The sequence below is a fragment of the Apteryx mantelli genome, chromosome 1 (assembly GCF_036417845.1).
Source record: "Apteryx mantelli isolate bAptMan1 chromosome 1, bAptMan1.hap1, whole genome shotgun sequence".
Taxonomy (NCBI): Eukaryota; Metazoa; Chordata; class Aves; order Apterygiformes; family Apterygidae; genus Apteryx; species Apteryx mantelli.
The window spans coordinates 76,181,063-76,197,581 of NC_089978.1; the positions used below are offsets into that span (position 1 = coordinate 76,181,063).

General features: G+C 35.3%; 1 protein-coding gene across 3 annotated transcripts in view; it reads right to left on the bottom strand.

The window, feature by feature from the left end:
- ATP11A (ATPase phospholipid transporting 11A) overlaps nucleotides 1–16,519 on the bottom strand; it is a 144,193-nt gene that overhangs the window by 19,363 nt on the left and 108,311 nt on the right. For all 3 annotated transcript variants that reach the window (XM_067295749.1, XM_067295765.1, XM_067295757.1), the window contains 11 exons: nucleotides 14,825–14,998; nucleotides 13,167–13,330; nucleotides 12,847–12,918; nucleotides 11,014–11,087; nucleotides 10,653–10,756; nucleotides 8,072–8,253; nucleotides 7,139–7,390; nucleotides 5,380–5,554; nucleotides 3,824–3,926; nucleotides 3,427–3,572; nucleotides 2,378–2,437 (listed from right to left, as the gene is read on the bottom strand). In XM_067295749.1, coding sequence (XP_067151850.1) covers nucleotides 2,378–2,437; nucleotides 3,427–3,572; nucleotides 3,824–3,926; nucleotides 5,380–5,554; nucleotides 7,139–7,390; nucleotides 8,072–8,253; nucleotides 10,653–10,756; nucleotides 11,014–11,087; nucleotides 12,847–12,918; nucleotides 13,167–13,330; nucleotides 14,825–14,998 — 1,506 coding nt within the window. The remainder of the gene's footprint in view (nucleotides 1–2,377; nucleotides 2,438–3,426; nucleotides 3,573–3,823; nucleotides 3,927–5,379; nucleotides 5,555–7,138; nucleotides 7,391–8,071; nucleotides 8,254–10,652; nucleotides 10,757–11,013; nucleotides 11,088–12,846; nucleotides 12,919–13,166; nucleotides 13,331–14,824; nucleotides 14,999–16,519) is intronic.

Consider the following 16,519-nt stretch of genomic DNA (forward strand, 5'->3'; position numbering starts at 1 on the left):
AAAAATTAATAGTCTGGTCCACATATTGGCCCCTCCTATGGTTTCAACCGAGACCAACTCTAAACTACCCAAACTGAACAACTGAAGGTTCCTGTAGAGACAGAAAATCCTCTCATACATCCACCCCCAATTTATCTCCTCCTTGTCTATACAACATGGAGGCATGCAGGGAGGGAAGGAGAGCGTTCCAGAGGTTCCTCAGCTGTAGGTGATTGAAATGAGCCGTGCATAAAAACAGCCGAAAATGTCTGTTTCTTCTTTTCTTCGTACCACTTTTCCATGTGTGTACCATCACTGTAACTAGTACCCTTAAATTTATTATATCACCTCATAAAGAGGGCTGTTATTTCCCAAAACCTGTTTGGTGATCATTTATGCCTTAAAAATTGCTGTCAGCCCCCCCTTTTGATTCAGAATTATACTTTTCACTTAAAAGAATAGGAACTTTTACAACCAAATTTTCATCAACACATACTTTATTAACTAAATCCAAACAATGTCTCATAAAAACCTACAAAGCTTTCAGTGAACGGCTGACAAAAAACCCCAGTTCTGTCATTTTTAATCTTCCTGGAGCTTTATTTTGAGAAATTCCACAAATTCAAAGAAATTATACTATTTTCTTCCAGTAGAAATTTAAATAATCTTTTGTCTATGTTCAGTCATTCCTTCATTTGTTTTTCACCCCCTCATTCAGGGAGAAAGGAGAGGTAGACTTTTCTGCACAGATTAGACAATAGAAAGCAGAGGGGAGAAAGGCAAATAAAAAATTAGAAAAAACACTGCATCTTCTCCTAAAAGATGGTACTTTTTGGTAAGAGTAGTTCCCCTTTCCCTTATCTGTGTTTATCTTTCCTTTTCAATTAACTGAATGATGCTCTTTGTCTAACATTTGCAAGTCATTCCTGCACAGCCCCAGAGAAGACTCACTGATTCCTCCATTTTCATTCTTAATTCTAAAAATGAACAGCTGGTTCAAATATTTATTTTTCAGGATTGCCTCTCTCCATGCTGAATGAGGTCAAACCTAATAAAGTCCACATTTCTGAGGGAAATTTCACTTTCACAGAATCACAGAATCGCTGAGATTGGAAGGGACCTCAGGAGAAGATCATCTAGTTCAACACCCCTGCTCAAGCAGGGTCACCTAGAGCACATTGTACAGGATGGCGTCCAGGCGGGTTTTGAATATCTCCAGAGAAGGAGACTCCACAACCTCTCTGGGCAACCTGTTCCAGTGCTCTGTCACCCTCACAGTGAAGAAGCTTTTTCTCATATTCAGATGGAACTGCCTGTGTTCCAGTTTGTGCCCGTTGCCTCGCGTCCTGTCACTGGGCACCACTGAAAAGAGTCTGGCTCCATCCTCTCAACACCCTCCCTTCAGATACTTGTACACATTGATAAGATCCCCTCTCAGCCTTCTCTTCTCTAGGCTAAACAGGCCCAGCTCTCTCAGCCTTTCCTCCTAAGAGAGATGTTCCAGTCCCCTAATCATCTTTGTAGCCCTTCGCTGGACTTGCTCCAGTAGCGCCACATCCCTCTTGTACGGGGGAGCCCAGAACTGGGCACGGTACTCCAGATGCGGCCTCACCAGGGCTGAGGAGAGGGGGAGGATCACCTCCCTCAGCCTGCTGGCAACACTCTTCCTGATGCACCCCAGGATACCATTGGCCTTCTTGGCCACGAGGGCACATTGCTGCCTCATGCTTAACCTGGTGTCCACCAGCACTCCCAGGTCCTTCTCCGCAGAGCTGCTTTCCAGCAGGTCAACCCCCAACCTGTACTGCTGCATGGGGTTATTCCTCCGTAGGTGCAGGAACCTGCACTTGCCTTTGCTGAACTTCAGGAGGTTCCTCTCTGCCCACCTCTCCAGCCTGTCCAGGTCCCTCTGAATGGCAGCACAGCCCTCTGGTGCCTCAGCCACTCCTCCCAGTTTTGTATCGTCAGCAAACTTGCTGAGGGTGCACTCTGTTCCTTCATCCAGGTCATTGATGAAGAAGTTGAACAAGACTGGACCCAGTACTGACCCCTGGGGGACACCGCTAGCTACAGGCCTCCAATCAGAGTTTGTGCCACTGATCACAACCCTCTGAGCTCTGCCTATTTTTTGCATTGCTGTTCCTAAATTTTGTGTTCCCATAACCCTGACTTTGAAAATAACATGGCTTTTATGATAATTCATCCAATTAATTTCTGTAACTTAACTTCAACTGCCACTGAAAATCACATGAATCAAAAGTGCTGCTCTTCTTTCTACAATGTGCAAAGTAACTTAGAAATTTTCTCAGATGACCAGGTACAGTGAGAACATGAAGAATCCATTTGTTTCAAAAATTCCAAAGAGAAATTTTTGCAGTGAGAAAAAAAAAATACTAACCTGTTGTGAAAACCCACAAAAGAACTGATATAAAAACTGAGGGAAAATGAAGCAGACATTCTGTAAGACAAAGTGACAAAATTATCAAGTGAAATACAAGCACTAATACACATGCTGTGCACAATGCTATAACTATGTACATTATGATTTTATAAAACTAGCAAAAGTAAATGCTGCAGGAACAGTAGAAGACCTGCATACATTAAACATTAAGCATTAACATTCTCATCTTACGTTAGTACAGTAAGAAAATACTCAAAATATTTTGAAAGCAAACTTATAAGACTACAGTTTCAAAATTCAAGGGCAATGAATTTTTGATCCAGGAGTACAGTGCAGTTAAGAGAAAGCAAATAAGGTACAATTCACAGTAGAACACAAACTGTGATAAGAAAGGTTGTTTATACTTTGCTCAGCATGGTTCCCAGCAAAGAAATTTTAAGATGTTCCCAGCTGTGACCTCCAGGTTCATCCTTCCTTAACTGTACATACAGTCAAATATCTAAGATTTTGAATTACCTTCTTAAGGTTCCTTTCTATAATCTTTCCATTGCTTACTGAAGGAACTTAGATTGGATCCCAACATTTAGACATAATGAAACTGTCTAAATAGGGGGATGCACATTATCAACTTTCTCTACCTATACTATCCCAATGAATTTAGAAACTAATATAATTTACAGTTAAACTAAGTTCTCAAATACTATTTCCATTTTGATTAAAAAGGCCATTGTAGAAAGAATCTAGAAGTTACTGAAAATAAACAGAACAGTCTGTGCTGGAATTTGTAAGGGAGAAAAGACTAAAGCAAAAAGCAAATTGTACTTTTAACCATATTATAGATTATAGAATATATCTAAACAAAAGCTATTTTGCCTCACCATCTGGGTAACAACAGTAATCCCATCTCAGCTTTGCATCTTCCAGTCAACAAAATCTCTTTATGGAATTATTACATTTTTGTACTATTGACTGTGCAAACTGTATATAGTTAGGTATTACCATATGAGTTTTTGAGATTTAAATAATTAGAATAAGCATTCTCCTACCTTATAAAAGAAGTATTGCACAAGTTCAGATATCCTAACATAATAAAAATGCCCATGAACAAGCAACATTTTTTTCAAATGTTTAAATTTAGGTATTGCATAGTCACTGTTTCTTGCCGCTTGACGACCTTCTTTGCCAATGATTCCTTTAAAAAAAAGTGATGAAACTTTTTAATAACTAAAGAACTATACAAAACATACAATTATTTGAAAAATTATATAGCAATGTTGTGACATTGATCTAATAAGAGAGCACCACTGTACCTCATAAAATACTTGTGGTAAATGCACAAAAAGTTGTCTATAAATTGAGTAACATGATTCTTCGATTCCTGTTTTGAAGGATTAAATGTTTCTGTCATTTTGTTTGAAATAAAAATCTGAAAAGCACACTTACCTATACCAACATGTGCTTCTAGAATCATACTGACATCATTTGCTCCATCACCAATTGCTAATGTGATAGGATGCTCCTTTGATAACTTAATCAATTTTACAATCTGGAAAAGAACTACTGTTAAAAACTCTTCTCTGATGTTAATGGTTTGGTTACTTTGCATGAGACAGGATTTAGTGTACAATTTGTTAAAAATGAGCAACACAGTTACAAAGGAAATTCTGTGAAAGGACATAAAAACAATACTGCCCAATCCAACTACTATACATAAAGATCACAGTAGTTTCTTTGTATTAAAAAATATTTACTACGAACATAAATTCTTCTTTTTTAAACACCTTCAAAGTATCTTAAGGTGAGATTAGGTGGGAGGAAAAGTGAAGAGATGGACAGGAGAAAGGAATGCAGAAGAAAGGAAGATATTGTTGAGGTTGTTACGTGTTGTGTGAGTGCTTTTATAAATTAAAAGGTTTCCAGAGACAGAGTGTACATTTTCAAATAAATCTTGAAACTAAAGACTGAAAGATTCTGCTTTCTTAACTGTCCTGAAAGTTCTTTGTATTCTGCTTTAAGACATATTAAAAGTTAATTTTGGAATCCACAAGTGACCAAATGCATTTTAAATATAGATGATAAAAACAAGTTTGCACAGGAATAAAGAGCTACTTCCTGCGTTTACAACTGTGTCCTTTATGACAATTCTTTCTGTGCAGACACAGAAACAATAATAGGACTCCATGTATACCTGAACACTGTTGATACAGAAAATGCTCAAAAATTGGATTACAGATCTATCCATTACAAATTTTTACCTCCGACTAGTCAACTGCAGATAAGAACTTTTATAAACTTTCTCACAGTTTAAAGAATGCTGGCTAAATATATTTATTTGACTGAGTAAGTGTCTACATATGCTGGATCATATGTACCACTGAGAGAAAGACATAACGCTTTAAGAGAAAGAAGGAAGCATAAATTTCAATGTTTTGTTTCCTTTAAAAGGTCTTCAGCTTACACTGAGATGTTTGTAATGGGAGAAAACTTTTTACTTGCTACAAACTCGTATACAACAGTCAAAATGTACTTAAAAATTACCATGTATGCATTTTTCTGTCTGTATTCTCTTTCCCACTTGTATTTAAAAATAGAGAAGAAATATCATTCTACCATAATAAATAATTCAGGTTCTTGTAGTATTAACAAATAGTAGACTACTACCAGTATTCCAAGCTTGTTAGGTTCAAAAGGAAGCAATTAGTTCAATTCATTAAATATGTTCATGTATCAGCATGTACCATCCATAAAATTTGCAGAGTATATACATAAATCAAATTCAGGAGCACAGCAAGGTGCCATTTTAGCATACTATTATCTAAATTGCTTTTGCCAAGAGAAATTCTCCCCTCTCCCTTTCTGATTTTTTGCATCTTCCATTTTAGAAGATACAAAAGTGAATGTTAACATTTTTAATTACCGTAAGAAGTCATACAGAGTATTAACTTTCAAAATTTACATAGCTGCACAGCTAACAAGCAATTAAGAAATGAAATACAAACCTGTGCTTTTTGTAGAGGTGCCATTCGGCAGCATAGCACTGCACTGCAGTTCCTGCAAATTTCAAGAAAGAGCTCTCTGTAGTTACCAGAGCTCCCATCTTGTCTTGGTTTCATTATTAATGATAATGCTGCTCCATCAATTATTAAACCATAATCTTGCATATCAGCTGAAAGTCTGTTCAGGAATAAAACACAAACTAAGAGTCACTATAAAATCCTCAGACATATTTTAAATTTGGCAGTAGTTTATTTTGCAAAAATTAATTAATGAAAAGATAATGAGTATGGAATATTGGAAAACTAATATACTTCAATGGGAAATTCCTTGTATAGGACTGCTAGCAAAACCTTTTTTAATTCTAGCTTACGTTGAACATATGCAGCATCTCACCAATTTGAACATAGAAATCCGATATCTCAGTGACTATATCAGTGAGTATGAGTGTATAAGCAATAACCTTTTAGTTTGGTTTGAAAGGGCTCAAAGAACTGCAATGAGGTAAACTGTGTTGCAGGAAGTGTTTCACATTCCAAAATAAATGGAAAAATAATAATGCTTTTCTAGGGTCTATGTTTAAGTAAACCATACTTTGAAGAAATGCTTAAGAGACTTGCTGGCCTGGACAGATAAGCCTACATTTACAGTACATATTCATTGCATTTTTTTGTGGTGACTAAGTCTGACTCAGGTATACCTGAGCAAGCTTTAAGAAAAGCTGATGTGGACATTGCTAGAAGTGCAGCCATTGTTGAATGAAGCACAGTGTGGCACAATAAAATATGCTGAACAATGTGGGGTTATCGCCTACCCTGAGTGCAACCCTATAACTGTATTCTGTAGCATCCAGACTAACTAGTTCAAAGATGTCTTGCATTTGTCTGCATTATACAGCAGTTTCAGGCTCAGTAGTGAGTGCTGTGTAAACTTACATTCAGGATTATTTGTGCTCTAGTCTCAATACTCCAAGGATATACTATTGTGCTTGGGTTTCCAACAAGCATAGTTTCACCATGACCAATATTTGTGTGAAAAACATCACATTTATTAATGTTCTTTAACATATTTTAAGCATCTCCATCTTCACTACTAGAACACAGGCAATTTTTAACAGAGTATAAACTACTGTAACCTATATTTAACACTAATTTGCAGATGCTTTTCAGCACTTTATTATCATTGGCACAAATAGAGCAACACCATTAATATACCATGATATTAACCGAAAATTTATTATTATGAAATTCAGACAATGCACTGAATGTTTGACAGATTATAGTGAAAGGTTTTCAGCCTAACTTTGAACACCCAGGCAAAATCTCGCTACTACTCTCTGTGCACATTCTCCAACTCTGGAGACAAAGACAAGAAATTCTGATGCAGCTTAACATCTAGAAAATAGGCATTGCACAAGTTAAACATGTTTAAATATGTGTTGTAAGATCCACATACTCTAAGTTAGATGTGGAACAAATGATATAGATACAATTAAACACCACAAATGCTTTTTAGCTTGTTGTTCCTTTACTACAAATATATTGCAAATGCATATAAAATGTACTTGCTAGCTGTTTCCATATTAAAAAGAAAAACAAATATATGAAACAAACTATACTTAATTGCTATACTGTAATTCACACTCTGACAATAGAAACTGAAACACATTATTTTGCTGCTTTTGAGCTGTTCTAAAAATCATTTAGTTAATTATAAAATGCAGATGAATTTTTTCCTGGCTTGAAAATTCAAATTTTTTCTTACCCTGAGAAACTATCCCTGGTTAAGCTGCCATTGTGTCTTAGGACAGTTTTGCTTAAGTCAAAAAGCACATCATGTAAACTCTGCTCCTCAATTTTCTTTGTGGTTAGCTCAAGTATTTGCGTATTTCTCCGAAAGAGTTTGCAAGCATAGCAAGTAGCTGCAGCAGTCTCCATTTTGTCGCCTGTCAGAACCCAAACATTAATTCCAGCTTTCTGAAGTGCTTCAATAGTGTCAGCAGCTTTTTCTTGTAGTCTGTGGAAGTCAATTGACAACATACATTGACAGACTGTTTGGAAATAAGAAATTCAGAGGTCCTTATCGAAAGCTTTTCATAACCAAAAACATTTCAATAAAAGCTTTCAGATCCAAGAATTTTCTACAAATTGTGAATCTAAAAATGCTTAGAAGAGTAGTACATTACAAATAATTAGTTCTGACACTTTTAAAGTGCTCAAAGTTTCACCTCTGAGCCTAAAGGACAAGATGCTTCCTACGAAAGACACGTACTTAACATTTTTAGTGCTCTCAGTTAAGTCAAATAGTGAAGTATTGCTGAGTGATCCAAGTCACCTCCCTGTTTTAATAGACAGTTTTTGAACTTTTTCTTAAGATCTAAGGATTTTCCCTTCACTTCCTCAAGGCTCATTTCATAGTTTTTATCTCTAAAACATTTCTCTATTTGCTGAATAAGTTGTTATACTAACTGCAAGCAAATAGTTTAAACATACTGATTTTTATATGCTTATGTATTGCCATTAAGTTATAAAGTGTAACCTTAGTAAGCTAATGATATGAGATTGATTCAAATAAAGGGATTTGCCTCTAATCCAAAAAAAGTGTTACAGGAGAGTTTTCAAACTAGCAGACATTTGCTTATATATAAACGCTGGACCATGGTAACATCACTAAACATAGTCTAAGACACATACTAACCGATCTTCAACAGCTGTAGCACCAAGTAAAATAAAATCTCTTTCTATCTTCTCATATGCTTCTGCCAATTTCTTTTCCCGGTCCTGAAGGGCCAACTTTGCATTCTGAAGCAGCTTATGTGCACTGTAATACTCTTTCTCTGTGAGTTTTTTATACGCAACACACAGTGTTCGCAGTCCCTCCTAAAGAACGTAATCAAAACAAACAATATGTATCTTGTAAAATTCTTCTTGGATTTCTTAACTGGTGTTTTTACTCTGGAATATTTGAAAACTTTGAATCATTTTATCATTAACATGAAGAGTCTCCCTGCTCACCTTCATAGTAAATTATCTGACTAGAAGATGGGTGTGAATGATCCTGTGCTGCCCTGGAAGCAGGTACAACCTGTGATCCTCCAGAAGAGAAGCATCACAGCCACCCAAAGAATGTACAGGATCACCAGGGAAAAGAAGGTCAACCTAAAGCTTTCTTCCCATCTTTGTCTAACTAGGCAGGAGGAGTCAGAAGAAGAATATTAGCTCTGCAGAGCCTGATTTTGATGTTCTGTTGCTAAATACACTGCAGGTAAACCAGGGCAAGAAAGCCATACTACTGCATAAACAAGGGTTTTGGAATTTGACTTCCAGATGGCCCTTCCTTAACTCCACAAATACATAAGTTCTTTGCGGGATTTTTTTATTTTTTAGCAAAAATAAAGGGAAAAGGGGGGATTCTTATTTTTATTTTTTGATTTTAATTTTACTATATTTCCCATGTTAAATTTCATAAGATTTTATACTCTGAAAAATTCGTTGGCTGACAGCTGAGAGTCAGTTGCAAAGACTATTTTAAAAACACATACAACTGAAAATCTTATTAAGTTTTATTTTGATGCCTAGGATTTAATTGCAAAGACTACCACCTCGCAGTTTAGTTTTCCACTCCCTTCAGGAGTTAGTCTTCGAGATTAGAGGCCAGTAATTCAGTTTCTTTTTCAGACACAACATTCTGGGCAACTAAATTACTAATTACAGGATAAACTGACCTGTGACTTGACAATATTAATTCTATTTTTCCTAGTAGTGTATCATTCTGAACATGGAGTTTAAAGCATTATTTTAACATGAGAAAAGCTAGGATCTATGTGAGAAAGTTTTACTATTATTGTATTTTTTATTATCATTGATATTTTTATTAATATTTTAGAAAATTGAGTAAAGGGACAAAACATCATAGAGAGTTTTGAAAGTGAAAATCCAATATGCCATTTCAGCGGAGTGAAAACTAGACTTCAGCAGTGGTTTTTCAGACTGGATCAAACTTTTGGATTGTATGATGAGTAAAAAAGGGATAATATTTAGACTTCTGTATAATAAAAAAAAAGCTACTGTAACATAGAAAGCAAGTTTTGCCACCTGAAATATATTGCCTCTCAGAACATTGTTTAACTGGCACTTTATCTTCTTAAATGTTAAGCCAGTAGGTCTTTGCATAGTTACTTATTACCAATCCAAGAAGGAGAAGTATTCCAAAAGTATCCTGTTGCCATTCATCAGAGCAGGTGCCAAGCTGGCTGCCTGTATCTTCTTTTAGAAGCTTCTATATGTAGGAACCAGCTCTATATCCAATTAACCAGAATGAAGAAATAACTGTGGGTCTGGATTTCTCTCTTGACAGACACTGGATGGATATGATACATTAAACACTTCTTTCATTAGCTGCCTTCACTTCTAATTATCAGACAGCTGTTTCATACAGTAAAGCTTAGTAGAGCACTTTGGCAAAGAGTTTTCAAGTTTCCCTTCAAAAAAAAAGCAGGTAGCACTGTAGATATTTTTTCACATACCTGTAATAATATTTTGTTTTCAATTTGGGTACTGGATACACACAAATGGTATCCTATTTGTAAGACTGACAATCATATTCTATTGCAATGGGTTTTGTGATTGTTCAGACACAGCAAAATTCAATATTTTACAACTCCTGATACTACCTTTCAAGTAGAACCAAGTTTTGAATTTCTTCTAAAAGTAATCAGGCAGCTCACATTTTATTTTTAACAAGTAAAGATGTATGTATGAGCATGATCACTGGACTGTTTCCCCATAAGAAGCACATTTGTAGATAAATGGAGCTCTAACAGCTTTTGTCTTGTGAGAGCTTACAAAGCAATCAAAGGCAAGAAATCACAGTTGCTAAGGCTGCGGACTGAAAACAGGAATGAGACATTCAAAAAATTTTTTCACTTTTATTTCATTCAAAAGTTATTTCAAACCACCACAGTTGTGAAAATGCCATTCTAAAATGCTAATTGATGACCTCTGGTATAACATACAATATTATATATCTAATGCATTTGTATCTCACCAGAAATGCCATTGAGAGGATGAGATGGAGGAGAGATTCAAATAGGGGAGTAACACAAACTGCTACTCATACGGCCTGTGTGGACTTTGGTAAAGTATAATCTCTGTGTCTGGGAAGACAAAACTGTTACCAGACCAGGCAGGAGGTCAGGACACTTTTTTTTTTTTTTTTTTTTGGACACTGATATCACATGAACAGCTCATTAAATGTTTTAAAGCCGCTGGACTCTTACCACTGCATTGCGTTCAACTCTGGATCGTATTTGGTCAATTTTGCCTTCTTTAACTCTAGGAAATATGGAAGAATCTGCTCCCTTACAAAACAGAAATATATCACCTAAAAAAGACAGCATATGGAATTCAAAATGGCTAAGTGTATTTTTCTTCAAAAACCCCAGCAAATTACTAAGCCGTTCAAACAGGTTTCTTCCAAAATTTTTATAATATTTGTACGCACATGCTGGTACCCATTCCCCTTTTTTACATAGAAAGGCACACATACCAAGGTAAAAATGAATGAATCCTTTGATAAACCTGAAAGGAATTCAAATGAAGTAAAAACATCTAACAGGAAACAGAATGTGATAGTCCTACCTGTTGAGGATTTAACAATTACACTCATTCGCCGTCTCACAGAATCAAAACTCAAAACCTCTAATAATTCAAACCTGAAAAAGAAAAAGAATATTTTTTGAGCAAGTCTGCTTTTGCAGAAACCTAACTGGCTGCTGATGTTAGGGAACACATTATAACTTCAAGTATACGGAATAAAATACGACTTCTAGCATGGAAGTTATTCTTCCAGGGAATATTGAGTACTGTGGAAAATGGAACTACTACAGAACGAAATAGCAAGTTAAGAAAGGGGGGGAGGAGACTTGGGTCCCAATTACTTGAAACAGAGTTTGTCTGCATGATCTTCTTCAATATCTAGTCCTTGACAATAATCATATTTAACTGAATAATTTACTTAAGTAGAAGACCAGAAACCTTGTAATAGAGCATTATACTGCTTCTAAGGTAAGTAGATTCCTAGACACCTAGGCATAGCCTTAGAGCTTGAAACATGTAGGAGTTTACACAAAAGTCTTTATTTAATATTTTCCCAATTTCAACTATTTCTATCTCTTCAAAAAGTGCCAACCTCTTCTCATAAATCTTGCTCAAGTGCTGACTGACAAGTTAGTCAAATGAAAAACATTTCTTTTTACCAGTTTTTTACTTGCCATTGTTTTTATGATTTGATTAAATGATCCCAAGTTCCTTTCCTGTTTAGGATGAAAAATGAACACAAGTTCCTGTTGTATTGTCTCTGTATCATTCACTAGTTTATGTAATTTTATCATTTAGTCTCTTACTTACTTCCTTTTTATCTAAGAGACCTCCATTTTTTCCAGCACAAACATAAATATTATCATTAATTCTGATCTCTTCAGGGTTCATCTCCATTAATATTTTGCTTATAAAACAGATCTGCTTGTTTAATTAGATCTTTCAGTACTAAGTCATTACAATGGCCTGGGATTCACACCTGTGCAGGGACACACTGTTATTTCATTAAAAGCACTAACAGATTCCAACAAGGAGCTGGATCAGGCCTAGGCCTGCAAAATGTGATGCGTTTTGGAAAAAATTCCCTATGCTTATAGTGCTTTCATAAATCACCGATCATATTATTGTACTGACTGCACTTCTGATGAGTTTAGCCACAAAAAATCTGAAGTAACCTTCTGGGAAAGTCCTACATTATCTAACAGGGATAAAATTAATGGCAGGGTTCCTATATTTCCATCTGAGAATTCCTGTGCAGCTAGCAGAGTATAAAACATAAAGACTCAGATATACAAGAGACTTAACCAGTAGACATCTACATAACATTTTCAAAAGTATTCACATCCCATTGAACAGCTGTACTACTCAGATCTTATCAAAAATTTTACTCATAATATGGTCTACAAAGAAAATTAACAGAAAAACAATACCTGTTTTAAATTTTCTTTGAAACAGCTATATAAATTTATTCTAGGGGTATTATCCTCCTGTAGATTATATGGATAATTTGTTAACAACACATGGGGCACTAACCATTTTCTATTAAGAAACTATTATTTTCCACATAGCAAATGAAAAATACCCATAGTTTCTAAAATCAGATTAGGACATGAACTACCATGTCACTCCTTTGTTATTTTATTCATTTTCCTTATCACATATACTCCCAAACTGACACGCTAAGTGAAAATATAAAACTACAGAGTCTATTTAAACTTCAAAATATCACTAGATCATTATTTTTCCTACTAAAATGTACAATTTCTGGATTTTCTGAATTACAAATTAATGTTTAGGGAAAGAATGATTTATCGAACACATCAACAAAATTTCCTTTCCTCAGTCCCAGTCCTTCCATATTTTGTAACCACTCACCTCTCTATGTCATTTTCCCGATTTAAGATTTCCATAAAATTGTCCTTCAGCCTTAGATAGGTGTAACCAAGCCTGCGAAATGAAACATACATTAAGAGAATAAGTAAAACTGATAAATAGATAATATCCAGTTTAGCATGTCATAAAGATTTAAGATTGAGCTTATCTTCTGAAATAACATGTTTTTATTTGATTTATGACTATGAATAATCATGAATAATTATGTTTGCTATTAGGATTTCTATGCTGAAAACAATTCTAAACTTCAGTGATTAGGTCTCCAGATTAAAAAAGTACAATACCCAACCACACACACATACCTTTGTATTCCCTCAACTAAAGCAACTTCATCAGGTGATGATGATATATATATGCAAGGCCTTCTTGAGAGCTGGTTTTTCTTTAATCCATCTACATTGTCATCATCTTTTACCTGAACAGTGTGGCAAAGACAAAGGGCTCGGAAAAACAGTTCCTCTCTCTCCTAATAAATAAAAGAAATGATTGTCATTATGTGTGATCCCTTTCAAGCATTCCTTTGAAAACTTTTTTTTTTTTTTTTGGAAGGTGAGCATAGTCACTAACTAGTACTCTTTATCGTCAAGTAAGGCAGTGCCACAGATCACCTGCCCTTTAAAAGGAGCCAAGTCTACCCCAGTGATAACCACACAACCGGTTAATAGCTACTAGTACTATTAACATTGTCCTGATGGTGTCATGCCAGTCATGCAGCTGGTACCCAAAAAGGACAGTGTGCATCTTCTCCCTCCTCTGAGATCCTAGATGTGGCTAAAGAGCCTTTTTTCTTTATTTTCATTTAAACTTTAACAACCTGTATTAAATACTAATGAAGGTATAATTTTAGGATTCCCAAATCCAGACTGAGGAACAGAGGGCATGGAACACAGGTGTTAACAGGGTTTACACACTTCACTTTCTTACACAGCTTGAACACCTCTCAGAGCTATGCTAAATATAAGGCGTGGGGACATTCTGGCAACTGCAGCCAGCTTCTTCTAGAACGTTGCAGAGGGTTTGGTAATGACAGCTTACCACTTCTTGTTTCCAGCTTGGAAATCACACCAGAAAGAGATTTGTATTACATGGATTTATACATGGATGTATACTGGCTGTATTCTACCTTTTATCTTTGTCTGAATCATATTTTTCTGTGCCGTTCAGTACAAACTGCATCATTATAATCCCAAGATAAAAATGCCACAGGGTACCTGGGGGCCATGTTCTCAAGGCTGAGAACTGCAAGGCTGTTGAATTACATCAACATATTTTAAGAGGCCTTATTTTGTCATGGTGAAGGATTTGTGTGATTTGAGACAGTATTAACATATTTTAACCAGTTATTGTCCTGTGGCTTTGGTTATCCTACCCTTTCACACTTCTTAGTTGTTAATGTGCCATTTCTCCCTAAACTTCAGCTAGATTACTTTGCTTAACATAGCAACAACGCCACAGCGTGTACACATTGTGTGTAGTGCATTTCCAATGCGGTGACATTGAGTCACATTTAAAAGCAAACTAATTTGATCATAAGCCATTCTCTGACCACATATTCACTCAATGATGACTAAGTAAGTCTTTGCATTAGGCAATCATTTCTCCCCTTCATCATTTTCCTACCTTGCTTTCCATATTGCAGCTAATGTAAAATGGAAAACAGCCATTGCATAACTTTATGTATTAACCAGAGAAAGTTCCAAATTTTTGTTTTTGATTTAATTCAATTTACAGCTGCAGTAAGTGGAATCTGTTGGGAAACTTCTTATTAAGCATATAAGTTTTTCAGTATGAACTAGGATAGGAAAATGTTTATGCTGTGATGCATTTCCTGCAGATATCTACTTCACTCATTGAAATTCAGGGATGCTATATTTCTAATATTCCCATCATCAGCATAATTCAATATTTATGTTTCATTGTAAAAGACCACAAATTAAGAACCTAGAAAGAGTCATCTTACTTTTCCACTTCCTCCTGGAGAAGAATCAATCATATCAATGCCTGTACAATCGTGGAGAATTTGGCCATTGCAAATTACATGTGGTACATAAACATGCCCTTCAATGCAGCATTCTATGAATTCCATATTGTTCTCAGTTAATGTTCCTGTTTTATCTGTGAAGACATACTCAACCTGCAAATGAGCACAAATTAAAAACAGTAGGAATATGAATAGAGATTTTTCAAGGTCTCTTAACATAACTGAAACTATTACTGTGTTACACCTTTCTTTAAAGACCCTTATGAAGGCTCTTTCCAAAAAGGAAAACAACAGTTTCTTTCGGGGAGTCCTCTTTCATGGAAATGTGGGCACCAAAAGATTTTATACTACAAGTATCAGTAAAACTATCTTTTGCCTGATAACACATACAAATACTGCTTAACCTACTTTTACTCTTCTCTCATGCTCTTTTTTGATATTAAATGTCTTGCTTGCTGAAAGACAGATGTTTATGGAAACAAAATGCACACAAATACCATTTGCCAGGGACCAATATTTAATGTATACATCTGATCAGTTACTGATCAGTTACTGTAGGGTAAATCCAGAACAGTCCCTAGTGGTAGTGACAGAATTACTCACTACAATTACCTTAGCATAAATGAAGACTCTGAACTAACGAACGCATTCTTCGTATTGCTATTGTCCTGAAACTATTCCTTTTGCCCCAACATTCAATTTTTAATTCATTTTATCTTTTACAGTGAGCCACAGCATTCAAGGGTAACAATAGCAAAAATGAAACTGAAAAGTGAACTATAACCAGAACAACGGATAGACCTGCACAAGCTCAATTTTGGATATAAATTTTGTATACAGATTGCACGTATACATGTGTTAAACTGACAGCATTATGTAAAGTTAGGAATGAAATTCTGAAAATGAGGCAATTATTTAATCATAAAGTTTACAAATCTTAAACACCTACCAACTGTATCAAACAAAATAAACAATTAATTGTTGTTCACAGTAATTAGAAAAGAAGTTATAAATTATTTGAGCTTTCCTTTTGGTTTAACTTTTCTAACATTCACTGATTTGAAAAGGCTGTTTTCCAGATTTTCCAAAGGTTGTTTGTTATCTGCAGAGATAAAACTTATATTCAAACTTTTTCTATGTGGACAGGATTTACATGGGTTTCTCTCATGTCAGCTTCTACATTTAGTTTCATAAATCATTTATACAAGATACAAAATGCTACCAAGCAAAGCTCTTTTATTCATACAATGTGCTGCTTTCAGATCAGCACCCTTTGCACAAAAGGAGGAGTAAAACATTCATATCACTATGACAGTATTTGCTGCAAGCACTAATAACAACTCCCAATTAAAACCTTCATTAGAAATAGAAAGTATAATACCTTTAAAAAATGTAGAAACAAAACAGTTCATTGGATTGGTACTGATATGCCAAGTACTTACAAGGTTCCCATGCTTGGGACTGAGCTTAAATTTAGTAGCTTATTTAGTAGTTATTTTATATAACAAAATACTTAGCACAACCTTTTATCCAAATAGAAATAAATCTTCCTAAAAGCTTAATTACTAGTTTGGCTGTATAAAAGTAGACTAAGACACACTGATTTAATTTGAAAACCTATTAAAACATGTTTTAATGAATAGATTCAAATTAAAGATTTTTTCCAAAATGTAG